Source organism: Triturus cristatus, chromosome 5_1, assembly GCF_964204655.1.
Source record: "Triturus cristatus chromosome 5_1, aTriCri1.1, whole genome shotgun sequence".
NCBI classification, from domain to species: domain Eukaryota; kingdom Metazoa; phylum Chordata; class Amphibia; order Caudata; family Salamandridae; genus Triturus; species Triturus cristatus.
In genome coordinates, this window is record NC_140587.1 from 404,869,164 (window position 1) to 404,896,990 (window position 27,827).

The 27,827-nt window shown below is 49.1% G+C and overlaps 1 protein-coding gene across 15 annotated transcripts in view; it reads left to right on the plus strand.

The window, feature by feature from the left end:
- The window catches only part of UBR5 (ubiquitin protein ligase E3 component n-recognin 5), a 2,036,132-nt gene that overhangs the window by 1,162,478 nt on the left and 845,827 nt on the right, over positions 1–27,827 (plus strand). For all 15 annotated transcript variants that reach the window (XM_085605144.1, XM_085605147.1, XM_085605145.1 and 12 more), the window contains one exon: positions 12,034–12,273. In XM_085605144.1, coding sequence (XP_085461270.1) covers positions 12,034–12,273 — 240 coding nt within the window. The remainder of the gene's footprint in view (positions 1–12,033; positions 12,274–27,827) is intronic.

A 27,827-nucleotide genomic window follows, 5' to 3' on the forward strand; every position in this document is an offset into this window, starting at 1 on the left:
CCTTGTCTTGCCCTTGTCCCTTGTGGGTGGTTGCCCTCTAGGTTGGGGTGGCTTGGAGGTTTGTTGTCCCTGTCTGTCTTGGGACTGGTCCCATTCCTTGCTCAGGATGGGGGGGGAGGGGGGTGGGTTTCCTATGTGTGCCATGACTTTTGTGCATGTTCTTGCCTCCGGGGCACAGGGTTAGGCGGTTGTCTATGTACTGGCAGGGTGACTGCGCAGGTTTCTAATTCTTTCTTCTTTCCCTGCCCTTGGGTTCTGCTGTGTTGGCACTACTCTGGTTGTGTTGTTAGTCACCATTTCTTTCCAATTTTTATGCTCTTCGCATGCTGTTCCCATGCTTCCACAGTTTTTAATCTGGTGGTTCCGCGTTGTGGTGCGGAAGAGTTCTCCGAAGAAAACTGACGTGCGCGCTCCGGGGCGGGTCTTATATGAACTCGCTGACATCACGTTCGTGGACGACGCCTGGGCGGAGTCACGTGATGTCGCCTCGCCCCCGGCGTGCAGGAATGCTGTGGCAAAAACGATTCCGGATCCAGTCTCACGCCTGGGGATAATTCTACGTCCGGAATCTGCGGCTAGAATCGTCTCTACAGATACATCGTTACCGAGGGTAAGTAACTCGTACTTCAGAGGTTTCTTGCGGGGCTTTGCCCTCCTCCTTCTCCCCCTCAGTGACCTGACTGTGGGTCTGTGTTTTGGGGGGTGTTCTTCCATTGTTTTCCTGGGGCCTTGTAACTGGTAGCCCAGGCTGTGTGTTATATATGGTTGATGTGCCTTTGGGGTCCTTTTGTTGGGCCTTTGGTGCTGTTGGCTGCTGGTCCCTTTGTTGACTTGTTTTGGCTGTTGGTAACCCGGTAGGCCCTGAGATTAGGCCTTAGGCGTCTTCTTTATTGGCTGCTTGGTAAGCTGTCTGCTGGTTTTTTCTGCAGGTCTTTCTGTTTTGTCCTCTGCTGCAGAATGTTTTCTAAGTGGAGTTCCCATAGTTGTTGGGACGTAACTTACCCTATGTGGGGTACTGCTAGCTATTAAAGTGCTCTGTCCTGTGCTGGGGAGGTGTGGTCCCCTTTTCGGTCTCCTTGCTCTCCGTGGCGTCACGGTATGTCGCAGGTGCGATCTTCTTGCCACTTGTCTTGGTGCAGCTTGCGCTGGGTCTGTCCTTCTCCTTGCCACAGCATCGCTCGGCCGGTCTGGCCTGTGGTCTGCGGCATCGTGTTCTGGCGGTTTTGCGTTTTTGTCATGTGTTATGGCTTGCTCCTCTGTCTGCTGCCCCAGAGGTTTTGGATTTCCTTGGCTTCTGTGTTCTGGTGGGCCCGTCCTCTCTCATTCTTTCTTTTCAGCCGGTTTCCTCCCCTTTTTCGCGGGTCAGTGGGGTTCTGGGCTAGCCCCTTCCTTGGGGTTTGTCCTGGCTCTTCCTGGCCTAGGCTTTCGGCTGCAGTCTGCCTTGTTTGGTGTGCGCTGTTCCGTGGTGGTGGTGGTGTTGCTGCTGGCGGCGCTTGCCCGGCAGACTTACTTGTTCTACTTCACCGCTGTGCTCTTTGATGTGTTCCCTTGTGTCCCTGCCGCTGGTTCTGCTGGGGCTTTGCGCAACGGTGCCTTTCTTCTTCTGCCTGTGCTGTTGGCGGTGGAGCCGTTCTGGCTTTGCCCGCTGCTTGTGGCCAAGGTGTATTCAGCTCTTTTCTATCTCTGGGGTTCGAGGTGGCCCTTGTGCTCCTTGAGGCTTTTGGGGCACTGTCTGCCCCTGCAGGGTGTTGGGCGCTCTCCCTTGGTTGGGCTTAGGATCTCCTGGCCTTTTCCTTCTTGTTCCTGTGACATGTCCCCTGCTGGGCCCTGTGTGTCTCATGGTGGGGAGGCTCTCTCGCAGCCCCTCCTCCCTTCTGGGTATGGCTAGGGTATCTATTCTACGTTAAGAATCTGCGGCTAGTAGTCTCTATCAGATGTACAAGTTACTTACCTTCGATAACGTTTTATCTGGTAGAGACGATTCTAGCCGCAGATTCCTTCACGACCCGCCCTTCCTCCCCGTTCTGCGAGGACCCTCAGTTTGGTTTTCTGCACGCGCCTCCCTCTGGGTGGTTTGTCTTCTGTGGGGGTTCTTTTAGTTTCTTTTCCGTCAGGCTCCCTCCAGCTGGTTTCTCTCCAGTGTAGGGGCCTACTTTTGCTCTGTTTTTCCTTTTTTGTTACAGTTTCTGATCCCCTTGGGCCTGCTATGTTGGGGGTTCTTTGTGCTGTCCTTGGCCCCCTGCTCCTTTCAGGGCTATGGCCCTACTTGACTGGATAGTCTGGGGGTGGATGGCTGTTGCTCCTCTGTTCCAGGACGGGCCCTTCGCTGTGTGGTCTGTGGTTGCAGTCTCTCGCTCTCTCTCGTCTCTCTCGCTCTCTCTGTCTCTTCTGTCTCTCTTGTCTCTCTCTGTCTCTCTCTCTGTCTCTCTCTCTGTCTCTCTCTCTGTCTCTCTCTCTCTGTCTCTCTTTCTGTCTCTCTCTCTGTCTCTCTCTCTCTGTCTCTCTCTCTGTCTCTCTCTCTGTCTCTCTCTCTGTCTCTCTCTCTGTCTCTCTCTCTGTCTCTCTCTCTGTCTCTCTCTCTGTCTCTCTCTCTGTCTCTCTCTCTGTCTCTCTCTCTGTCTCTCGCTCTGTCTCTCTCTCTGTCTCTCGCTCTGTCTCTCGCTCTGTCTCTCGCTCTGTCTCTCGCTCTGTCTCTCGCTCTGTCTCTCGCTCTGTCTCTCGCTCTGTCTCTCGCTCTGTCTCTCGCTCTGTCTCTCGCTCTGTCTCTCGCTCTGTCTCTCGCTCTGTCTCTCGCTCTGTCTCTCGCTCTGTCTCTCGCTCTGTCTCTCGCTCTGTCTCTCGCTCTGTCTCTCGCTCTGTCTCTCGCTCTGTCTCTCGCTCTGTCTCTCGCTCTGTCTCTCGCTCTGTCTCTCGCTCTGTCTCTCTCTCTGTCTCTCGCTCTGTCTCTCTCTCTGTCTCTCTCTCTGTCTCTCTCCCTGTCTCTCTCCCTGTCTCTCTCTCTGTCTCTCTCCCTGTCTCTCTCCCTGTCTCTCTCCCTGTCTCTCTCCCTGTCTCTCTCCCTGTCTCTCTCTCACTCTCTCCCCCCTTCCAATGCTTGTGCCTCCAGACTGGCTATCACGTTGGCTTGTGTGGTGTTTTACACCTTCCCTGCTGTGGCTTGCTGTTGTGGCCTTCTGATACTTTGGTACTGCCTGGTGCTCTCACGTTGGCTTGCACAGTTGTTCCTCAGAGGTGCTCTGCTCTTTCCCTGCTGTGGCTTTCCTGTTGTAGCCTCCCGACGCCTCGGTGCCACCAGGTGCTGTTCCTCACCTTTTGTCTCTCTTCTTTCTCTGTTTTTTTCGCACACTTTTCCCATGTTCTCCTCCATTTTGTTGTGATGGCTCTGCGTTGTGGCGCGGAAAATCTCTCCGAAGCAAATTGATGTCAGCGTGCCGGGGTGGGGCTTATGTGACTTCGCTGACGTCACGCCCGCGGAGGACGTTCGGGCGGAGTAACGTGGTACCGCTCCTCCGGCGCGCAGAGATGCTGGGCAAGAACGTTTTCCGGGTCCAGTCTCACGCCTGTGGATAATTCCACGTTAAGGAATCTGCGGCTGCAATAGTCTCTAACAGATACATCGTTACCGAAGGTAAGTAACTTAGGGATACTTCCCGCCTCAATGCACGAGGCTATCATAATTACACTGCTGAAACCAGATAAAGATCTCAATCTCTACGAATCATATAGGCCGCTCTCATTGATTAATCTAGATGCCAAAATATTTGACAAACTACTTGCCACCAGGCTTCAGCCGTTGTTGCCACTGATTGTCCGGCCGGACCAATCGGGCTTTGTGCCCGGCAGATCCACAACACACAATCTCAGAACGCTCTTTGGACTAAACATTACCTCGCCCCTCGTGCCAGCTTTAGCCGCGATCTTAGACGCCTCCAAGGCGTTTGACTCCCTTGAATGGGGTTTCCTGTTCCCACTACTCAGGATAGGCCTGAGTCCACTCTTCATCCAACAAATACAGCTCTTGTACACTTGTTCCACGGCACGCATACAGGTAAATGGGCTGATCTCAGATCTCACTAGGGGCACCAGGCAGGGTTGCCCTCTCTCTCCCCTGCTGTTCTCGTTTGCGACAGAACTGTTGGCGGCCCGCCTGCGCCAGCACCACACCAATAGGGCTATCTGCTTCACAATACGGGCACTGACTGTGTCTATGTATGCCGACGACATTATGCTGTACGTGGTAGACCCCAAGGAAAATCTATCTCCGATGACGCGTGAGGTGGTGCGCTATGGCAGCCTGTCAGGAGTGAATATCAACTGGAGCAACTGCCTTCTCCTTTCGCTCACTTCTGGTACCCAGGCTTTCGCTACCGATTACCCATTTGTCTGGGCGTCGGTCCCAGTCAAGTACTTGGGCATAAGGTTCAGTGATAACATGCAGGAATTATGGACCGGGAATTATGGTGATTGCCTGGATTGAGGACCGGGTGAGAAGATGGAAATCTCTTCCCCTTTCTTTAGCGGGCCGCGTAGCAGTGGCAAAGATGATTATATTGCCAAAATTACTTGTCTGTTAACATTCCCATGCGCCTTCCAATTTACTTTTTTGGCCGCATTCGGTCGCTTATGATCGAACTACTGTGGGGCTGCTAAACAGCCAATGATAACTTGGGAAATGCTGTCACAGGAGCAGGGGGAATGGCTGCCCCAGACTTTTATATGCACACTGTGCACAGGCACAATTTCTGCATTTCTGGGCTCACCCAACACCCTACCAACCCCATGTTGCAATTGAGGCGGACAGGGTGGCACCTTTGCCATAGTCCACTGCACTATTCCAACCGTATAAGCGACCTCGCAAAGAAATAGATACGGTGCAGGCTGTGAGGTGCGCTTGGCACAGGATACGCAGGAGAGTACGTTTGGCTGTATTATACGCTCCTTCGGTGCCTCGTCTCTAAAACCCACTGTAGCCCCCCTCTTGTCGACCGTAAGGCGCGGGAACGCGCTTCAGTGCACAATCTCAGGGTGAGGGGTGACCTATATCCGGCAGACACTTTTCTCATGCTACAACAAATGTGTGACCCAGAACCACCCTCAGCACTCGACACATTAATCTACTATCAACTTCGTGCCTCATGTAAGGGCAAATTCAGCACGGTCCTCGAGCCGCCGCCGACGCTACCGGCGTTGTAAAACCTGCTGGCGGTGGAATCCGGGCATAAACTCGTATCCCGTATTTACAAAATCACACAAAAGACGTCTCCAATTGCCATGAGGGGCGTGGGAGGTGGAGCTGGGTTTAACTATTACAGACCAACAATGGTCCTTAGGTTGTAAACAATTGGAACGCTTAACATCGAATTACTGCCTTCGGTTGATAAACTTTAAGTACTTACACCGACTATATTGTACACTCATCCAATTGCACAGTATGGGGTTCCGCGATGAGGACTGTTGCTGGCGCTGCGGCGCTCCCAGAGTGACCTTCCTGCATTTAGCATGGCAGTGCAGACCAATTGCTAATTTCTGGCTGACTGTGCTGAGTCACATACATGATATTATCGGGTTGGCTCTCCCCTGCACTCCACTGACTACTCTACTTGGGGTCCTTGAAACAATCCCACCAAAACTGCGTAAGCTGCCGGAAATACTACTCTTGATGGCGAAACGACAGGTAGCTATACACTGGGGAGCAACTAGACCTCCTAAGGTGCAGGAATGGACGACGAGTGTGACGTACTGTAGGGCCCAGCTGTCCAATTATTGGGAACTTATGCCGGCCAGATCACGGCCGAAAGACATTTGGGAACCTTATGTGCGGTGGCTTACTTCTGCTGGTGTTGATGTTTAAAGCACCATAAACGTGAAACTAGTCTATATTTGGTGACATGAATACCACTTGTGTTGTACTGAGCTACCCCCGAACTGTGGATCATTTCAGTGTCTTTGGTTCCAGCTAATGTGAATTACCTGGTGTAGTCCCCGAAATGGTTTAACTGGTTCCGCAAGATTGGAACATGTACAGGTATTCTGATTGGTTCCAACAATACGATCATGTCTAATGCGCTGCTTTTCCTTTTGGTTGATTATTGGCATTTTCTAAAAACAAACAGATTTAAACAAAAAAAGTTCCTTAGAGTTGTGCTTACTTACATGTAGCATGCACAGGACATTTACAGTCTGTGCCCTGGGATTAGCACACTGAAGCAGTGTTTTTTATATAATGTTTATATCAATCAATCAATAATTTGTAAAGCGCACTACATACCCGTGAGGGTCTCACAGCTCGGGGGGGTGGGGGGGGGGTGCTACTGATCGAACAGCCAGGTCTTGAGTATCCTCCTGAAGGTCAGCAGGTCTTGGGTCTGTCGTAGGCTCAGTGGGAGGGTGTTCCATGTCTTGGCGGCGAGGTGGGAGAAGGATCTCCCGCCGGTGGTTGTTCTTCGGATACGCGGGACGGTGGCGAGTGAGAGGTCGGCGGAGCGTAGCTGGCGGTTGGCGATGTAGAAGGAGAGCCGTCTGTTAAGGTAGGCTGGGCCGGTCTTGTGGAGTGCTTTGCGTGCGTGGATGAGGAGCTTGAAGGATATCCTCTTGTTGACGGGGAGCCAGTGCAGGTTTCTCAAGTGGGGGGTGATGTGGCAGTGTCGTGGTATGTCTAGGATCAGTCATGCCGAGGCCTTTTGGATGCGTTGTAGTCGTTTGAGCTTGGTTGGGGCTCCTGCGTAGAGGGCGTTTTCGTAGTAGTCTGCTGCTGACGAGGGCCTGGGTGACTGAATCTTAAGTTATCAAAATTCACTACTACATATGAACAGCAGCAAAATAATACTGAAAATTGTATAAAAGTTCAAAAAAGAAAAAATTATCCAGCCTCACAACCAGAATGAATAAAATCACAACATATATTTCACACTTTTCTTTCTATGTGTATTGTGATCAAAGAGCAAGGACCAATCATAGATTGTGTTGTTTATCCCACATACAGTACTTTTACAGTACTTGCCATTTTCACAACATGCTGAGGGGCCCAGGTGTTTAACATGCCTCCTAGTAGAGATTAATATGCTGTAAGATTCAAATAAAGCTGTGAGTAAAATGACATTGCGCTGCTTTACTTCTGCTAATTGAACTTTGTACTGTCCAGATATTAAAATATTAAAAGGGCATCCTTTTGCATCTGACTATTCTGCCCTTATCACTTAGTTATTGTATATTGGCTTTTATTTGAAAAACCAGACAACCTGTTGTTTTGGTAGTATCTAATGTAACTCCCAGTCTGCTGGTGTCCGAAGCACGGAACATTCGCTTCACCATAAGATATTTGCCCAACTTTCATTGCTTTTATTTCATTACTTTAGAATATCAGCCACTCATGAGTGAGCCAAGACCTAAAAGGTAAACAAGCACCTGCAGGCTCACTTGGGCATTCACAATTTTTGGACTGTAGACATTCCTCCACTCATGCAAAAGGCCTTGTTGGATGTAGTTGTTTGTTCTTGTCAAATAATGGATAATGTTTCATTGCAGGATCCTAGGTAATCTCAAATTAGAAAGCAGCAGGACCGTACTGAGGAAGTAGAAGAGTACCATACCTCCTTACCACCTTGTTGAGGCATTTGTACATTATTTATATGGACAGCAATAAAAGGTCATGATTATAAAGAGAAAGCATGTGTGAAAAAGTTTAATATGTTCCCTCTATTTCTTGACAGCCACAGGCCCTACACTTGTGGTAATTTTAATGATCTTAGACAACCTCAGAAAGCTCTCTAAGTGGTAGCTGTCGATAACAGCCTTCAGGCGTAGTCCAGAAGGAGTCTTAGGCAGCTTGTTTTAACAGATCTAATCATATAGTGTAGATTAAACAAAAAAGAACCTCACAGTGTAGTTATAGAGATAGTTAAATAAATTATACACACTCACTCACACATTGGTATATCTCCTATTCGAAGATGTCAGCACAATGCACACAATACTTCAAATGTAAACAGGTAAGTAAGCACAAATACAGAGTGGTCTCCAGGGGGAGACCAAACCATATACTAAAGAAGTGGAATGCGAACTGCGACTAAAGTCGAGAATTGGACCAGAAGAGTTGGGGACACAAGGAACCACCTGAGGTAAGTACCCAGGGACCCTATGGAGGCTGTGTGCAAAGTGGAAACACAGCCGTGTACTTAATACAAGTCAATGGGAAAGTTGTGGTTGCAGTTTTCAAGGAGGACAACCCTTCCCAGTGGACCCTGAAGAAACACTGTGGAAGAAGTTTGGAGAGTCACCCAACCCGTGGAACCAGGAAACCTACACCAGGGAAGCCGGGTGCAGAGGTGCGAAGTGAAGTCGGATACTGCTGTAGACCACAATGGAGAACTTCAGGAAAGATACCGCTGTTAAAAAAAAAAAAAAAGTGAGATCTATGTTGGATTGTGGGTTGGTGTGCTGTGCGGGAGGGGGGGGAGGGTTTGGGGGTCTGATGTTCTGCAGACCAGGGTGGGGTTGAACAGGGACGCCAATTCTCATTGTTCTTCTATCCATATTGGTACCATGTATGGGGACGAGTTCCTCGGTGTCCTAAAAATGCCAATAAAGTTTGTTGTCAAAAAAAAAAAAGTGAGAGTCCGGAATCAAAGGGTGGATTCTTGAAGAGGAGTACCTGCAAGCAGAAGAGACAGAGTCTATGTCACTCGGGATTGACCAGGAGTCACGGGAGACCAATGACGGAAGATGCAGGAGTGATGACAGTGATCTTGTTGCTGCAGCTGTGAGGACCAGGCTACACTGTTGAAGACCAGGAGCCGTTCACGAGCTGTTCCACGTCAGAAATCAGGGGGTCGATGTCCGGTGGGAGAATCAACAAGCCTTGGCTGCAGCAAGAGATGTAAACGAAAAAGGTGCAGAGTTTGTAACAGCAAGGTCCAAGGGATTGATCGATTGCAGGAGAGTAAGAGCAGGCCCCAAGAGTCAGGGACTGCTAAACAGAAAGAGAGTCATTGACCCTCGAGATGACAACCAGCGGGGACGATGGATAGATCCCCCGATTCCCTTTGGAGTAAACCCTCACAGCATACCAATAGACATCTCTCCGAGAGAAAACAACAAACAGTGCTGCTAGGCCTGTCATCCACTTCCACGGCTCTAGGGAGGAGAGTGTAGAGTTCAGGACAGGAGCCACTTCTTACTCCTTGGAATACTACAGTGAAACACAAGAAAGAAAGTGAGGCAGAGAAGCAAGGACATCAAACACAATGATTGTAGCGAGCAAGGGCAATCTGAGTACTTACACACACACCAGCAACACAGGATTGAAGCAAAACTGAAGTAGCGCCTCAGCGATCCACAGCTATCGCAATGTTCAGGATACGAGCCTCTACAATCCAATGTCAAGCCTGATTGAATTAAATCGTTCGAGGGAAACCAAGTCTTGGTCCCTCCGCACCAAAACTATACTTAAATACCTATCCAAACATGTGAGATAGGAATATCCTGGTATATATATAAAATACCACAACAGGCTGTCTCAGCAAGCACCCCCACAACATAGAGATAAGGGGGAAGGCACGGAGCACTCTCACCACTCCGGAACCTGGAGCGCACTTCCTGCGTGGAGTAGCATCTAAGTAAACAAATTGTTTTGAGTGCTGTTAGAAGCACAGCACCGCAAACACCCTTGTACGCTGTTGAGTCACAGTGCACCTAAAAACAAAGACTCATTGTTCGCTGTGCTGGAATATCCACAGCGCAACAACACAACTAAAAAGTCAATAGTCACAGCAGGTGAAGAGATCCGTCTCTCCCGACGACCCGAAACAATACCTGGTAAACGCGCTGAAGGGAGAAGCACACCAAGTATCCGGAAAACACCCGGCATGGCTGTTACAAACGCCATCAGGAATCTTCAGACGCAGTGCTGGAGAGCCGTCAATCGAAGGTCCTCGAATCGAAGCCAAGGCAGGAAACAGGATACCGGTAGAAGATTGTCAAGCCCCGTCCTCAAGAAAGGGAGGGGCTTATATAGCAAACAGGATTGTTCCAGGCTTTCCCTTTTGCCTGGTACCCCAATGACTTCTGGGATATGTAGTCTTTCAGTGGTTTCACAATTAACATGCCATCGGACACCAATCTCTCTCCTGTCATCGCATTATAGGGAAAGAAAGAAAAGGCCCTAACAGTGGGTGTGATTAACCCCTTCTTCCTAAGCTTCCTCTGTATAACCATGACACCAAGCATGCAGGGGAGCCCACTGAAGCCAAAGAAGACCCTCAAAAGAACCAATAGGCCGAAGGCACAGCAGTCTCGAGGACCTCAAGCAGCTCACCAAAGATGCAGGCCCAGGGTGCAAAGGCTGCGTTGAGGAAGAAGATCTTAGCAGGAAGATATGCTGGAGTCTGGAGCTTCTTGTAGCCCAAAGATCTCGAGGTCAGTCAACAAGCCTTGGCAACAGTAAGTCGATGCGGTGCACATGAATTCTGTTCCAGCAGTTCCGATGAGGGATACTGGCCTCAAACTTGCTGAGAGGACAGGTCAGGCCTCGAGGGTGTTGCTGAACCCCCACCTGTGTCGCTGAGCCTTTCGTAGTGCGTAGGACGTCAGGAGCAGCAGACCGCTCAGCTTTATTGCGTTTCCTGCAGATGCAGGGGAGTGACTCCTTCACTCCAAGGGAGATTCCTTCAGGTGTTTTTGATGCCCACAAGCCTACAGAGGTACCTGGATGAAGCACAGGCACAGACGAAGACTTGCAGAACAGCAAGACAAGGAGTAGGAGGAGTCTTTGGTGCAGTGTTGGTTCCAGGCGAAGTCCAGAGTGCCCAGACGGTCGAAGTTGAAGTGGTTTTGGGATTGAATCTTGTTCCACGCCGAGTCTGACGAGCCACCCACAGGTAAGCCCTTAAGAACCCTTGTGAAAGGGTTGGAACGATTCAAGGGTCCCTCCCAGAGGAGGGGCTGAACAGAGGAGAGGATACTCCCATGTCCTTTGTCCAGTTTTGTGCCAGAGCGGGAGCCAACGGCTCTCTAAACTGGCTCAAACTGTAGTATGCAAGGAGGGCACCAAAATGTGCCTTTTAAACCAGTCTAGTGGTGCAGGCAAGCACCCCCCCACCTCAGCCCAATACACTAAGTCCTGTCTGGGATGTGGCCCCGAATCCTATTGCTCTACCTTCCCCTGCTTGAGATCAGCTCAGCAGCAGGAGTCGACAGCAGCACTAACTTGCTGGCAGACCCTGGAAGGCTGTTACCGGAGCACTGGGGGCTACCCGTAGGAGCCCCCTGGTGCATGGCATCATACCTCCAACACCGGTAACAGTGTGAGGGTATGATTCCAGCATGTTTGATGTCAAACATGCCCAGGTCCAGCACAGCCAATATATAGTTGGCCATTGCGTAAAGATGCATGGCCACTATATTTATCAAAATGGCTGACATCACTTAAAAAGCCTGGATAATCGACTCTGGGTCTTGTAGTGGGTGTCCTGCTCATTCAGGGCACCCTCACAACCTAGCACCCAGTTCAGATATAAGAAAACTTATATCTGTTGTAAGTGGTGCTAGTATCAACTTACACAGGCTGCATCGGCAGGCCTTTAGTCACAGTTTGAGTGGTCTATCATAGGTGGCACAATACATGATGCAGCCCATGGGAGACCCTTGGTGTACCTATGCCCTGGGTAATAAAGTACCATATACTAGAGATTTAGAATGGTACACTAGTAGCCAATTGGGAAGGTACTAAAGTACTTTCCACAGTATAATTTAGTGAGAAAGCATAGGGACTGGGGTTCTGATTAGCAGAATCCCAGTCAGACTAGTCATAAAACGGAGTAACACGAGCAAAAAGGGGGGGTAACCATGAAAGCAGATCCTACTTTCCTACAGTTTGTTTTAATTTACATTTTTAAATGTTGATACATGTGCAGATGTTAATAATTTGACTTACCATTGCCCTTCTTGTAAGTAAAGCATGTACTTTTAAAGCTACAACGACTAAAGGTGAAATGCAATTCAGTTTTACAGCTGAATATTGTTGTGTTTTTTCCCCAGCAATTTTATTCCTCAGCCAATTGGTAAATGTAAGCGAGTATTTCAAGCATTGCTTCCATATGCTGTGGAGGAGTTGTGTAATGTAGCTGAATCATTGATTGTTCCTGTAAGGATGGGTATAGCACGTCCCACTGCCCCATTTACTCTGGCAAGCACCAGCATAGATGCAATGCAAGGCAGCGAAGAACTTTTCTCAGTGGAGCCACTTCCACCAAGGCCATCATCTGATCAGTCAAGCAGGTAACCCTTTACATGTTACGCATTAATTATTAAACAGAATCTCATTTTTTTTAAACTGAGCTTTTGGCGAAGTTGCTAATGTACTGTACCAAAAAATGGCTTGAAATAAATCAAGGTAATGCTCTTCAAAAAAGAGAGAAACTAGTTTTGCAACCTATTAGTATATATTCTTATGTTTTGTCTACTCTTTACATTGTCTGTCGATCCAGAATAGTATTTAGCTCTCATTATGTCGTCAAAGTTCAGAACACTGTTGGATTCCACTCTGCATTGCGTTAACTGGGTTGGAAACTTGGATGCAATTCACTTTTTTAAATTCCTCACCATCTATTTTGGTACAGCTTCTGTTAAAATTCTGCCTTACTCTCTGGCGTTGAACGGAAGCTACGTAATAATCCTTTTCAAGGTTTTCTCTATGTTGAAAACATGGTTCATCCTTCTTTTTTAAAGATGGCTATCTTCTGTGACAATTAACTTTCTGCTGAATTCCATTTGACCTTCAAACTCAGTAACTTGGTTGAATTTCCAGTTTTATTGCCTACACACCAGTGCAAACTCGGGATATTTTTAAGATTCCAATTGCTTAAATGATAGAAGACCTATCTGAGGTCAGTGATCTAGAATAAACTATCTTACTGTTGAAGCCTTCCTCCTCTATCCAAATCCCTCATTGAAAGAGTGTCTTCCTCTATATCTCCTAAAACCAGGGAAACTGGACTTCTGTGTTTTTTGGGGCCCTAGTGCAGTGAGGGATTAGTAGGCAATTCCATCTATGTGTACTATAATTTCCAATTGATATTCCAATGCCACCAATATAAAGTTACTTCCTGTAGGCACTTTAGTCTTATGGAATAGAAAAGTTAAGTAACCTAGGCTTACTCAGAGGATGTGGTAGTCGTTAAAAATTCTAACACATCAGGTCCCCACAATCAACACTGAATAAACATACTTTTCAGTCAGTGTTTTTCTGCAAAGACGAGATACATTTTTATACCTTTGTAGAACTAAGTGTGCTAAACTTTCCTTAGGAGAGAAACCTCTAACTGCAGATTACACACCTTTTGAATACTTCCCTAGGTGTCAGACTGGATCTGAAAAATCGAAAACAGTACATCTGCGCTCCGGCAGGGCGTTACATGTCAGTGTCGCTCCATGCAGGATGTGTGCGCTCGGGTCTATATAGGCTTCATCCATTCTCATTGACTTCCTTTCCTTCCTCTGACCAAGGCTGATCCTGAGCTTCCCCTTGTCTCACTGAGACACTTTAACTCTTCTAAATTATTTGGTGTGCAAGGTAAAAATGTCCCCTCCCATTTCTACAGGGTTCAAACCATGTGGCAAATGTCGCAAACATGTCTGTGACTGACCCAAATGTGGTTTGCCTATAGTGCCTAGGATCTAATCACGACTGCAAGACTGTAGTGACCATGCCTTGATGCACCTCAAGCCCATTGGACGAAGCACTGGAAAATCCTGATTGTTTGTGATAAAGGCCCAGACTCCGCTCCCCGGGTCATTTCTGCGAACAGTCTTCTTCACACTCCAAGTACTCAGAAATATCCTAGAAAAAGTGCGAGAAGTTCAAACAGATTTCTGCCCCATCCTGCATCTTTTTTGTCTCCCGAAAAGGTGCAAGGGTGTCATCATGCCCCCAGGATACGCACCTGGTGCCAGGCTATGTTTGAGTTGATTGTGACCCTGTCGCAGCTGGATTTTCTGGGCCCATAGGCGACACAGCAGGAAAAAAAAAGAATTCTGTGATGCCCTGCTGATCCTTTTGGCACACTGGTGCACCTGTGAGCCCAAAGGAGCTGGGAGGCCTTCCAACTAGGCTTCCTCAAGCAGGTCTGCCCTTGGTGCCACTTGAGCTCTCTGGATCTGTTCAGGGTTCCGGACCTGCTTCAAGTCCCACTGACTTGCTACGGACCTCTTAGGGCCCCCTTTTTTTTCCATTTCTTTTTGGTGGACAGTGTGCGAATGCCTTCGGCCTTCAAAAATTGCATGGTTTGTGGGCGTCTTATGTCGGCGACGGACCCTCACCTGATTTGTATGTGGTGTTTCGGGGAGCATCACGGCACCACAGATTTTGCGGCGTGCCAACAGTTGAAGCCGAAGTTGCGGCGGGAGCGCCAGATGAAACGTCTCTCGGCGTGTCTCTCCAGGTCGACGTCCTCCCCTCGGTCTGCTTCGGCGGATGGCTTCAGATACGGCCGTGACCGTCGTCCTCGCCCTTCTCTGATGTCACGTGACTGTCGCTCCCTGGTGGGTAAGTGTCGCAGTTTGTCCCTGGGGGCTGGTTTCTGGACTTCCGGGGGCGTGGACTCTCCGCGGGTGATGCAGCCCCACGTGTCATCCTATCCACCGTTTCCTGGTGTTGAGGCGTCGAGAGTCCAAATGGAGACATACGCGGCGGGTTTGCAGGCCTTGCTGGCGTCTCCTCCTCCTTCCCCTCCTGGGGCGTCGGCGGATCCCTCGCCCTGCGCAGGGCCCTCCGTGGTGCCGCAGGTAGCTCCGGCGCTGACTGGTTCGGATCCAGGCTTGGAGGATGTGGTGTTGTTGGGGTGCGGCTCCTCTGCGGCACCTCCTTCAGATCACGGTGTCTCTGCCTCGCCGTAAACTCCCGCGGGAGTCCCTGTGGTGTGATTGGAGGTCGTCGGGGCTCGGGTCGCATCCCCGAGCCCCTCTCGGTCCTTTGACAAGGTGGCCCTGTCTAAGGCCGAGGTGACGCGGCTACGGCGCCGGCAGCAACTGCACCGTGCAGAGCCACAGGGGTAGATGGACCCTCCTCGTTCCGCTCCGAGTCGAGGCTGTGTCCCTCTCGGGGCCCCTCTTGTCCCTCCCCACAGGCGGCTGCCTCATCGGAGGGCGAGTCGGAAGTTGCATCGTCCCTGGTGCCGGCACATGGGCTGCCGAGCGATCTTCGCTTCATTCTGGGCTGCGGCTGGCGGAGGGCTTCGTGCCACTCCCCAGGCCTGGCTCATTCCCCCACACAGGGGGCTGCCTCGGCGGCGGTCGGGTTGGCGTCATTCCGGCGCCCCCCTGGAGTCGGTAAGGCTCCAGCTCTACTCCGGTCTCCTCTCCGGTGTGGGATGACTTGGAGGTACCTTGTCCGGTGACGCCGGATGATGCCGAAGTCCTGCCTCAGGCAGCGGACTCTACGGCTCTGCGTAGGAGTCGTACCGCGGATTTGTCTTCGGACGCTCCTTCTCCGGAGGCCGGCTGTATTTTGGTGTCGTCCTCCCCGGAGACTGGTTGCCGTGTGGTGTCTTTCTCACCGGCATCGAAGGGTGGCTCCCCGCCCTTCCTGAGGCAGAGGTGTTAGTCGGAAGAGCGTCAGGTCCCTCATTCTACGGCTCCTTGTGACTTCCAGGTCTGGTCCTTGCCCGCCCCGCTTGTCCTCCGGAACGGCCGCCTTAGTTTGCAGCCGTCGCCCACGGAGGAGCTGCTTTCTCCACCGCGGGGCCCTACGGAGGCGGGTGCGGCCTTCGCTCATGCGGTGTCCCTGGCTGTGGGCATCCTGAATATGGGTGACCCTGTGGCTCACTTCCCGGCGGACCATCTATTGGAGGTCCTCCACCAGGGCTCTGGTGGGAGGGCAGTCTTACTTCCCTTTGAAGGTTCACTCCTTTCTTCCTTCACAGGGGCTTGGAGGCGTCCTGCTTCAGGGAACCCGGTGCCTCAGCATCTTCTGCACCGGCACCTCCCGGTGCCGCGTGACCCGGCGTGTCTTTCCCTTCACCCCTCAGCCGCCAGCCCCCTCTTGCGGACTACTTTTCCCTCCCTGCCGCCACTGTTGACTCCGCTGTCCCGAGAGGCCCGCTGGCTGGACTCTTGGGGGCGCAACATGTTCGCCTCGACCAGCCCTTAACACCTCGTGTGTGCTGGCTAGGGCCTCCTCCTGTTTGTGGGACTCGGCTGAGTCTCTGGTATCTGCAGCATTCCAGGAGTCTGGTCAGGTGGACTTACGGCATCATGCATTGGATGGCTGGGAGCTTGCGGCGTTTATTCTCTGCTCCGCTCTGGACATCTCAGAGGGGCTGGGCCGGGCCATGGCTTCCTCAGTCGCTCTTCGTCGCCATGCTTGGCTTCGGGACGGAGTATTCCCTAAAAATATTCGGGAGCGTCTCATCGACCTTCCGTTTGATGGCAGCCTATTGTTCCATGCCCCGGCCGACTCCGCCATCCAAAGGCTCTTGGCGGGGCTCCGTCCTCCTCCGCCGCCTTATCCTCCTTGCTTTCTGAGTTGGGTTGATTCTGGGCCTTCTTAGGCTGGTTGTTCTGGCTGTGGAGTGTGTTTTCTGGCCGTTTACGTCCTTCCTTGGAACTTTGGCATTGTTAGCTGCTGGACGGCCCTTGTGTTGATTGTGTGTGGGTTCTGCAGGAGTTGTTGCGCAGACTTGGCCCTGAGATTGGGCCTTCTGCTTTGCTTGGGCTTCTTATCAAGCCTTCAGCGGGGGTGTTTTTTTCCCCTGTGACTCTTTTGTTTTTTCCTCTTATTTGGAAGTTCTTCCAAAGAGGGTTCCCATAGCTTGGGACTTAACGTACCCTATGTGGGGTAGTGGTAGCTGTCATATAGCTTGCGCTCTGCTAGAGGGTTCTAGTCACCTTCGGGTGCCTGTTCTCCATGGCGTTTAGGTAGGTTGCTTTTGCTTCCTGAGGTCCTGTGCGCGGCCACTCGTAGTGGTGTGCCCGGGCATCTCTTCCTCTCCCTGCACCTGTCCTGAGGTCTGGAATGATCCTGTGTTCTCCCTTGCCAGGCGTCGCCTACTCAGCCTTTCTGGGGCCTCGGGCTGTTCTTCTTGCTCCTGGCGGCTTTGACTGCCAGCGCTGTTCTGGCTGGCTGGCTGCTCTCCATCTGGAGTGGGTTCGCCTTCTTTTCCCTTGTTTCCTTGGGCCCTCTAGGCTTCTTCATCTTTTCTTCTTCTTCTTCTCCTCCTTCTCCTCCTCCTCCTTCTCCTACTCCTCCACCTTCTCCTCCTCCTCCTCCTCCTTCTGTTTTCTCCTCCTCCTTCTGTTTTCTCCTCCTCCTCCTCCTTTTTTCTCCTCCTCTTCTTTTCTCCTCCTTCTTTTTTCTCCTCCTTTTTTCTCCTCCTCGTCCTCCTCCTTTCTCCTCCTCCTCCTCCTTTCTCCTCCTCCTCCTTTCTCCTCCTCCTCCTTTCTCCTCCCTTTCTGGGGCCTCGGGCTGTTCTCATTGCTCCTGGCGGCTTTGACTGCCGGTGCTGTTCTGGCTGGCAGGCTGCTCTCCATCTGGAGTGGGTTCACCTTCTTTTCCCTCGTTTCCTTGGGCCCTCTAGGCTTCTCCTTCATCTTTTCTTCTTCTTCTTCTCCTCCTTCTCCTCCTCCTCCTTCTCCTACTCCTCCTCCTCCTCTGCCTCCTCCTCCTCCTTCTATTTTCTCCTCCTCCTTCTTTTTTTCTCCTCCTCCTTCTTTTTTCTCCTCCTCGTCGTCCTCCTTTCTCCTCCTCGTCCTTTCTCCTCCCTTTCTGGGGCCTCGGGCTGTTCTTCTTGCTCCTGGCAGCTTTGACTGCCGGCGCTGTTCTGGCTGGCAGGCTGCTCTCCATCTGGAGTGGGTTCGCCTTCTTTTCCCTCGTTTACTTGGGCCCTCTAGGCTTCTTCTTCTTCATCTTCTCCTTCTCCTCCTCCTCCTTCTTTTTCTCCTCTCCCCCCCCCCCCCCGCCCCCGGTGGTGGTGTTAGCCACCGTTTCTTTCCAATTTTTCTGCTCTTCGCACACTGTTCCCATGCTTCCACAGTTTTTTTTATATGGTGGTTCCGCGTTCTCCGAAGAGAACTGTCATGGGCGCGGCGGGTCTTATGTGACCTCGCTGACGCCACGACGCGGACGACGCCAGGGCGCGCAGGGAGGCTGTGGCAAAAAAGTTTCCGGATCCAGTCTCATGCCTGGGGCTAATTATACGTGAAGGAATCTGCGGCTAGAATCGTCTCTACCAGATACATCGTTACCAAAGGTAAGTAACTCGTACAATAATGCTACAGAGGACATAGGTGAAATTAAACTCAATAAAACGAACAGGTATTCTTTATAATAGTCGAAACTGGATCCTGTGGCAGTGACCAAACAATTAGTGACAAACTGTAAATCTGCCATAGATACCTGCCCGTGTGAATCAGCCTCCCACGACAGCATTTTAGTATCTTTTAATGAAATAATTTGACGAGGTTTGGAAATTGACTGCCCAACAGCGTAACAAATTTAAAGATCGGGGCTGGTTTAATTCAAGGTGTACACGTGCGTACTCTAACTTGAAGCTTGAGTTACACAGGCAACCCAGAATCCCGAACAATGTCAGGTTGGCAAGAATGGAGTACAGGCAGGCTATTAAAGAGAGAAAGAGTGCCTTGAGAAACGAAGCTTGGGAATCCTTTCACTTAGCAGCACAAATGAAAGATAGCACAGCATTTTGGAGAGCAGTGTAGGCCCCGTATTTAACTGCTGCTGATGGTCCTTCGATAGAAATTGCTATCTTCGAAGAGGCCTGGACTAAGTATTTTTCAAAGGTGTATAATGGCCCAGGTAACTCCAATTTGTTACAGTGACAGTGTAAAGAGAAATTATATAAATGCAGACTTGAAATTCACTTTAGAGGAAGTGAATAGAGCTCTTGCATTGAGCCAGGCTGGTAAGGCCCCTGGGCCAGACAGTGTCCCAGTGGACCTGTTTACGTGTAACATCACTCTCTGGGGTCCGATTATCACCCAGGTCATCAACCCAAGTTGCCAAGCTCAAATACCTAAGACCTGGGTGGAGTCAATTATTGTCCCTATTTTCAAAAAGGGGACTGCCAAAACCCTGGTTGCTACTGGCCAATTTCTTTACTCAATTCAATGGTAAAAGTTGCCGGGCGTGTGATCTTGGAGCGTCTGCAAGATTGGGCAGAAGATTCCCAGGTCTTATCAGACCCTGCAGTATGGTTTCCGAGAGGGGCTGGGTACAATGGAGCAAAGTTTAAATCTGACCATTTTAGTAGAGAAGTACACTAGGGCCAAAAAGGGCAGACTTTTCCTGGTTTTCGTGGACCTCACCGCGGCATTTGATTCAGTCAGGCACGATAGCCTATGGTAGGTCTTCGAGGCTTTAAGGGTTGACCGATATATTATAGTTTTTCTTAGGCACCTTTAGAGTGGCGCGTCAGCTAGCGTCCGTTTTGGCTTTGGGGGGAGCGCACAGCTGCATTTCCTGTTAGTAGGGGTGGGTCAGGCAAGGTTCTGTACTGGCCCCCTTTCTTTTTAACCTTTATATTAACGGATTGAGTGAAGCATTACTTATGAGCCGACAAGATTTCCCACAAGTTGGTGGTTGACCCATACCTGCCCTCCTTTATGTGGATGACGCAGTTTTAATGGCAAGAATGCAAATTGGCCTTCAGAGGGTTCTTGATAATTTCTCTGCCTTCATGAAGGACCTTGGCCTTAGCATTAATATATCAAAAACCTTTGTAATGAGATGCGGCCAAGGGAGCCAGGTATCAAATGATATATTTGTGGATGGTCAGAAGCTAGTTTCAACCAAGAGCTTTTCATATCTTGGTGTATTATTCAACCACAATGATACATTGTCCCAAACAATATCTGCTTAAAAACTGGTGTTCATTCGGTCATCTACTGCCCTTGCAACTTTTTCAAAGAAATTAGTCCGGAAAACCACCGGGGGAGCTCCTACAAATCTATCAAGCCAAATGCATTACCTCTGTGATGTATGGGGCCGAGGTGTGGGTTTTTGTGAATACTTCATCATTGCAACAAGTTGAAAACACCCCTTTAAGATATTTTATCTGTTTCACCCACTACATCTTCCTATGTTTCTCATGAGGAGCTGGGTCTCCCCTTCATTTCTGACCTCATTAAAATGGAACCGATACTATTGTGGCATAGTATCTAGGTAAAGGTGCAGACCCAGCTAAATAGGGATATTCTGCAGGACTGTCTTAAATTGAATGGGGCTTTAAAAATTCCCTGGGTTAGGTTTGTTCGTGACTTTATGAAAGATCTAGATCACCTAGAATATTTTACCGACCCAAGGTCCATGCAGCTAATCTCAAGAAAGGCACTAAAAAAGGAGGGTCTTCGGTTACTGGACACAGTAAGAACTACAGGGGAACTTTTTAAGCCTAGTGTTAACCAACATCAGTTAATACTAACTACTTTAGGAATGGAACCATACTTGAAGTTTGTCCCTGGTATTTTTGATAGAATGTTATTGACCAGGTTTAGACTTAATACCGTCCATAGACTTGTGACCTTTCCTCAAATTAATGATTGGTCTCGTTCGCTACAATTATGTCCTTGTGACAATCATTCTCCCCAATCCACTATTCATTTAGTTGTGTTTTGTAAATTTTATTCAGAGCCAAGGAAAGTGTGTTTAATTCCAATTTTAAAATCACAGGGTTTGAGACATGCCGCCCCGCATTTATTAAACTTCAGGTGTTTGGAGAACGGACATATAGCATGGAGGCTGGCTATGTTTCTGAAACGAGTTCTCCATCTAAGAAAAAGTTTTATTACTGATGAATTTTAACCGTATGCGAACCCCTTTCTCTAGATGGTTTTTAGATCTGAAATGTATGTGTATTTTATGTCATATTTGTCATTGTTTATACTTTTTGTTTTTATCTTATGTAATTCAATGTAGAAATGGTCTATTTTTATGTGCTTATATGATAGTTAAAAAACAGTCGAATAAAGCTTTCCTTGACTTGACCAACTCCCAGATTTCTTTCCTCAACCTGACTCATTTGCAGAATGGGCCATTCATGCCTTAGAGGTTTAATGGGCCTTCATGTATTATGTGGACAGGACGAAATTCTTTCGAAAGACTGATTAACTTTTTGTTGCATTTTTCGCATTTTATAAGAGGAAAACTTTATCAAAGTCCGGCACAGCCAGATAGGTAGTTAAATGTATCCGAACCTGTTATGCAAAAGCTAAAAGGGTTTTGCCTGTTCCTGCGAGAGCCCACTCTACTAGAAAGAAAGGTGCCTATATGGCCTTCCTGGGAAACATCCCAGAAGCTGACATTTGTAATGCATCTACTTGGTCTACACCACACACCTTCACTAAACAGTATTATATAATTTACTAGCACGCAAACAAGCCAAAGTTGTTACAACTGTACTGCGTACCCTTTTTCAGTCTTCTGCAAAACCCACGGGCTAGCCTCCGTCTATGGAAGGACTGCTTTACACTTTATGCACAGCATGCGTACCTAAAGCCGCACATGCCTCAAATGGAAAATGTTACTCTGTAAGCATTTGTTTGTGGCATGTGGTGCTGTAGATTCACATGCACCCAACCTCCTTGGAAGTCTCTGACTGTTGAAGTTATCATTCACTGTTACTTCTCTTGCATAGTCCTTTCTCTTTCCTGTATTGGTTTGCTCTAGTTCCATCCTCACCTGCCTGGCAGAAAACAATTTAACAGTGGATCCAATGACCATTCACATTACCAGCAAGAGGTGTAGTCACACTACCTTATGATTCAAGAAGATTTCCTAGAAGAAAAACAACTTGCTCACATCCAGTCCTAACACCAGATGGCAGGAGTATGCACAGCATGTGAATATACAGCAGTAAATGCCATGAACAGGTGCTTAAACGGAATTAACCAAAGTGGCAACCTTCACATACCGGTGTGTTCTTTTTGATGACGGGGGGGGGGGGGGGGGACTTGAATTCCGAAAAGGATCCTGACGTTGGATTTCGCAAAGAGATAAGGTGCCAAACCGGTGCAGGTGCTGGTTAAGGTCTACCAAGAAAGATTTAACCTTGTGTGTGTGTGTGTGTGTGTGTGTGTGTGTGTGTGTGTGTGTGTGTGTGTGTAAAATAGAAAACAATTTTTTGAGAAGGTTCCTGGTGGTTCCCGCAGGCACTTCATCCTTTGTGGTACATGATGAATTAGGTATAGGGTTCCTTTCAGACCTTATAGCACTGGCTCAGAATCTGGGTTAATCCTGCACTTGTACTTAATCAGTTAGTGATTGATGACTTGAGCTCGAGGGAGTGCTTTGTATCCAATGGCTGAAATATGTTGGTGAATATGGGTCGTCCAGAGCAATTTGTTCCTCTCATTTAGGAAGAGAGTTAGTTCCTCTCATTTAGGAAGGTGGAAAGAGAGCAAAGGGAGCGCTCCAAACCTTCGGTGAGATTATACATCCCACTTACGACAGGCCCACTAGGGAGAGCCGTATTTGACGATAGTTAATAATCTTCATCACCCTTACTTATTGACAAGGTTTAGGCTTAACTTAATACCCTGGCTCCTAGCTGTTCCAAAAGGTTTCCATAAAAAAGGTGAGTTGAAACCTTATCCTTGTGATAACTTCTACCAGCAAGATACTATACATTTTATATTTTATTGTGACTTTTACCAGACACTGATGCGACGCTTCATTGTTTCTTTAGTAAGAGAAAACTAATTTGTGCAAGTTAAACTAGCATTGATGCATTTGCAAATGCTCTCAAACCCCCAGGTCTATTTTGGGGTTGCAAGTTTTTTGTCTGGTGCACTCAGAGTCTGTAAAGTTTATTTAGGTAATAGGGTGCTTTCACATATAGTGCTGCTAAATCTTTTTTTCCTGACAGGAATGATGTCAATTCTGGTTTTAGTGGTGTTTTATGTGAATGATTGTGTTTTTAAACTTTCTCTCACGCATGTTTCTTCCTTTTTACTCTTTTGATATATTTAATGATGTATATGTCGACCTTGTATGGTTTTAAATTAACCGAATCAAGTATGTATGTATGTATGTATGTATGTATGACTGACTGACTGGGTAAGTAACATTTTCCTTCTATTTTCCCTCCCATTGGACTACAGGCATTATCCAAGGTTCACTGTGGGCCGGGAACATTACGTTTGTAATGCTCCATTTTGGCCTCACTATTACCCCTTGAACAATCACAAAAATGATACTGGTGGTAGCAGCACACCTTCGGAGGTTGAGTGTTCAGTCTTCCACTACCTTGACGACTGGCGCCTGAAGGTGGGCCCATCCCAGGAAGTGGTAGACCACCTTCAGATGACAAAGAACCACATAAGATTGTTGGCGTTCTCGATCAAAATGCCAAAGTCACACCTGACTCCTTCTCATACGCTGCTGTTAATCTGACCCATCCTTGATACAGCGCAGTTTTGTGACTTCTCCCCTGGAGCAGTGTCTCCAGAACATTTTGGCCATAGCCCTGATGTTTCATCCTTTGTCCTGGGTGTCAGAGTATGGGGTGGATGCTGCTGGGCCTATTGACATCCTGCTCGTGAACCACACCTGGTGGCACATGCAGTCTCTACAGTACCATCTGAAGTCCCAGTGGGCACAGCACCAGTGGGAACTATTGGACTCCATGCAGGTCTAGAGACTACTAGTTCTGCATTGGTGGTTGTTACTACACCGTTGAGCCAAAGGCAGACCCCTCTCCTCACTCCCACCAGAGATGACGGTTGTGACTGATACATCACTATTTGTCTGGGGTGGCCATCTGGGAAAGTTGGAGATCAGAGAACTCTGATCTCCGGTTGAAAACTACCTCCACATTAGTTTGTTGGAGTTGCAGGCGATTTGCTTGGCATTGAAAGCCACCATCCATCAAAAGGAGGCTAGTGCAGCTACTCACTGACAACACCTATGTGATTTGGTGCTCCAACCAGCGGGCAGAGTGTTGTCTTGGCACAAACACTTTCGCGGAGGTCTAGCAGATCACGAATGGCAGCTACTTCTGGAGGTGCTGAGGGTGTTTTCAAGTAATGGGGAGATCCCTGGTTCAATCTTTTTGCCACAGGCGAGAAAACACAATATGTGTTTTTGTGCACTAGAGTTCCAAAAAGAACTCTATCTGGGCGACTCATTCCGCCAAGACTGCAGACTGCAAGACCCTATGCCTTTTCTGGCTCTACAGTTTGTGGCTCAGGTACTGAACCAGATTAAGACCAACTGGACACAAGTAGTTTTAGTGGCTCTGGATTTGACCAGGAGGGTGTGGTTTCCAGAACTTATGGACATGAGCATCTGTCCTCTGGTCAAGCTGCTGCTTCGAGAAGATCTCCTGCTACAAGCCAAGCTTTCTGAAGTGGTGGCAATGGCCCAACAAGGCCTTGTGTTGGACACTCTTGAAGGCTAATGTCGGCTCCTTTCGTTTTTAAAGGTTGCCAGATCAGCCTTTTTTGTTAAAAACAAATGGTGATGAGATTTCTCAACGGTTTACAGCATATATTTTTGCTGAAGCCCTTTGGGATGCCATTTGATTCTCACTTTGCTAATGTGTACCCCATTGTATAGCTGTAGTAAAATGGGTTCTGCCCATGAAATCCACCCAGATTTTTCACTTTTGGATCACCTGGTTTTGGACTTTTTCCTGTGGGTGAGGCATCCAACTGGTGACTCTCCCACAGTAAACATACGGTAAATGTACTGCACATGTTTACCACTAGTGTCCGCCTTTTAGGATCAGGCTGCTGCCACACACCAAGGTTAAGGGGCACTAGGCTGGTTGCACGTGTGTGCACTCCTGTGAGGGTTGCACGTGTGAAATTACTATCATGCACAGCCCGGTAACTGCACACAGGTAGCTTGGCGCAGAGGTGACTCTGCAGAGTAAGATATTGCCCTGGGGTAGGCCTTATAATATTAGTGGAGACTCACAGGGAAAGTCAGTATGGTTTACTGTTTTGTCTGCAGTGACACTTTATTTTGCACATAGGCATAAATCCGCCTTTGAGTGCAGTTTTGCTCATCTTTGGCCTACAAAGTTGAGGGACGTATCAAATTGGGGCGAAAAGTGTGCGCCCAGTTCAGCTATGCATGTACCAAGCAGATATATGAATACCTTATGAGTCATCCAGAATTGTCCCATTTCTCTGGCTTAATTCCGGGTAAGAGAACAGGCCTTTTGTCACGCTGCTGGGCCAAGTAAATTACATTGCTCTCCATAAGCAGGAACAAATGAAATGACATAGAATTATAAAGCGCATAGTTACCGCAGGGCATCGAGGCGCTAAAGAGCTCCAAAGAAAAAGACCGAAGAAAAACTCCCATCCTTATGAAAATTGCTGGCCATAAATGAAAGATAGAAAAGCCCGTCAGTGCTTTCTGAAAACTATTGTGTTCCTGAAGATCACTAATGGCTCGCGGACGAGAATGCCATAGCTTTGCTGCGGTCACAGAAAAAGCCCAGCCTCACAACCCCCCACCTGGTCTTCCTAAATGTAGGCACAACCACAAAATTGAAGCTAGCCGACTGAAGATGTCTGTGGGGGTGTATCTCTGGAATATCTGTCAATCCTCTGGGATTAGTATTTTGCACCGCCCTATGAACAATGCATTAGGGCTTAAATGTAAAACGTTTGTTCACCGGTATCCATTGCAATTTCGAGATCCCTGCTGAGACTGATTGGTGCTTGGGAATTTCAAGTATCCGTTTCGCTGCAGCATTTTGTACTAACTGTAGTTTAGCAGTTGCTGCTTTATTGATCCCCTAATAAAGTGCATTGCACTAATCTAGCCTAGAGCCTAGCCTGCATACATTTCTTGAAGTTGGCAGCCGTGACCTCTAATCTTTGATGATTGAACAATAATTTGCGTGCCATCAGCATAGGATTGGGCCTGCAGTCCAAAGGAACATTTCAACGTAGCCAGTGGGGAGATATTAAGATTCAGACTCGGGCCCTGAATCACCCCGCATGGCATAAGGATGGGATCAGAACTTAATTGGTTCATACCAACAATCTGGGATCAATACTTCAAAAGGGAAGTTAACAGATCCAATGTTGACCCAGCCAGCAGAGCAGGAAAAATTGTATTGAAGGCTGCGGAAGGATCCAAAAGGATCTATGCGGCAGCTTGCCCTGCATCAACCACAGAGTGGATATTATCGACAGCTGAGACTGTGAGAAAGTGCCATCTTTCTTGCATGGTATGCCCCCACTTTTTGCTGAATTGCTGAATGTACTTTGAGTGTGCCCTGGACTCCTGCCAATCAGGTGCCCAGGGCCTATGTTCCTTCCCTAAAACAAACCAAACCCAAATTGGCAAACCCTGGGCACATGTCAGCCCCTGGTAAATGGTACCCTAGGTACCCAGGGCCTTGAGACCAGGGAAGGCCTCTAAGGGCTGCAGCACTCCTTGTGCCACCCTTAGAGGCCCTGTACCCTTACACACACCCACTGCCTTTGCAGGCGGAGTGTTTGGGTGCAAGACAAAAACAAAGTCGACATGACACACATCCCGGTGTGCCATGCCCATCACCTACACTGCCATGGCATACATCAGTCACCCCTCTAGCTGGGTGCCTTATGCCAATGGTGTGGGCACAGGAGCAGGAGCCCTGTGCCCCTACAGTGCCCAGGTCCATTCCTGAGCACTGTAAGTGCAGTGCTGCCATTTAAGAGTACATGGTGCTGAGAGCTCGTAAAACACGAGCTCCACAGCACCATAATGGCAACACTAAAGACTGAGAAGTTTGGTATCAAACTTCTCAGCACATTAAACCCACACTGATGCCAGTGTGGGATTTACTGTACCCAGCACCCCGGAGGGCATCTTAGAGGTGCCCCCTTAAACCTAACCTACAATCCTAGTCTGCTCTGAGGCTGCCTAGGCTGCCACCCAGCAGACATGTTGCTGGACCCCTGGGTAGGAGAGCCCCTGCTCTCCTGGGGCTGCAACAATGCACATCCTGGGCGAGGTGCTAAATCTCCTCCCCCAGGATGGGCAGGGGGAAGCTTCAAAGGCATGCCGCCTCTGTGAGCTTCCCCAGACCCCTGCAATCCCCCACCCTGACGGGAAGCTTTGGCCGGAAACCCCAAATAAGGACAGGGGATGTGCCAGCCTGCCAACCTCACCCCTCAGGTGGGGGAGGCGAGGTGAAGCACATCTCCGGGCTCTCGCCATCTTGAAGATGGGGAGCCCTACCCTATCAGGACTAGGCTACTGCCTCCCTCCCACAGGAGAGAGGCAGGATAGGGGGTGTACCCACCCCAGGACAGGGACCCATTGGTCCCTGCCCTTCACCTACCTGTAACGCCCCTAAATCTAGTATTTAGGGGCACCCTGAACCTTCCTTCCCCAGATTCCAGATTCAAAACTACAAAGAAGAGCAAGAAGAAAGACCTGCCCTGCAGCTGCTAAAAAGAGGAAGACACCAACTGCTTTGGCCCCAGCCCTACCAGCCTGTCAACCCTCAAACCTGCTCCTGCTCCAACCCGGCATCTCTTGTGGCCAGCAACCTCACCAACCCCGAAGGACCTGGCTACCTTTTGGCTCTAAGCCCCTGGGACTCCCATGAGTAGAGGCTCTACTCAAAAACTACCTATAATCCCTGGCAGCAGCCTGGAACCGCGAACCCAGCACACTCTGCACCAGCCAAGCCTGGCCAGTGCCGGAGTGAACAAAGACCCCGAAGACGACCCCACGGCGACTGTGACCCCGAGTCCGGCACCCAAGGACCTCCCTCGACACTCCTGAAGAAAGCTGTAGCCTCAGAACAAGGTGCCCCCCCTACCGCGATCAACAGAGGGTAAGATTTCCCGTCACCAAAAGGCACCCC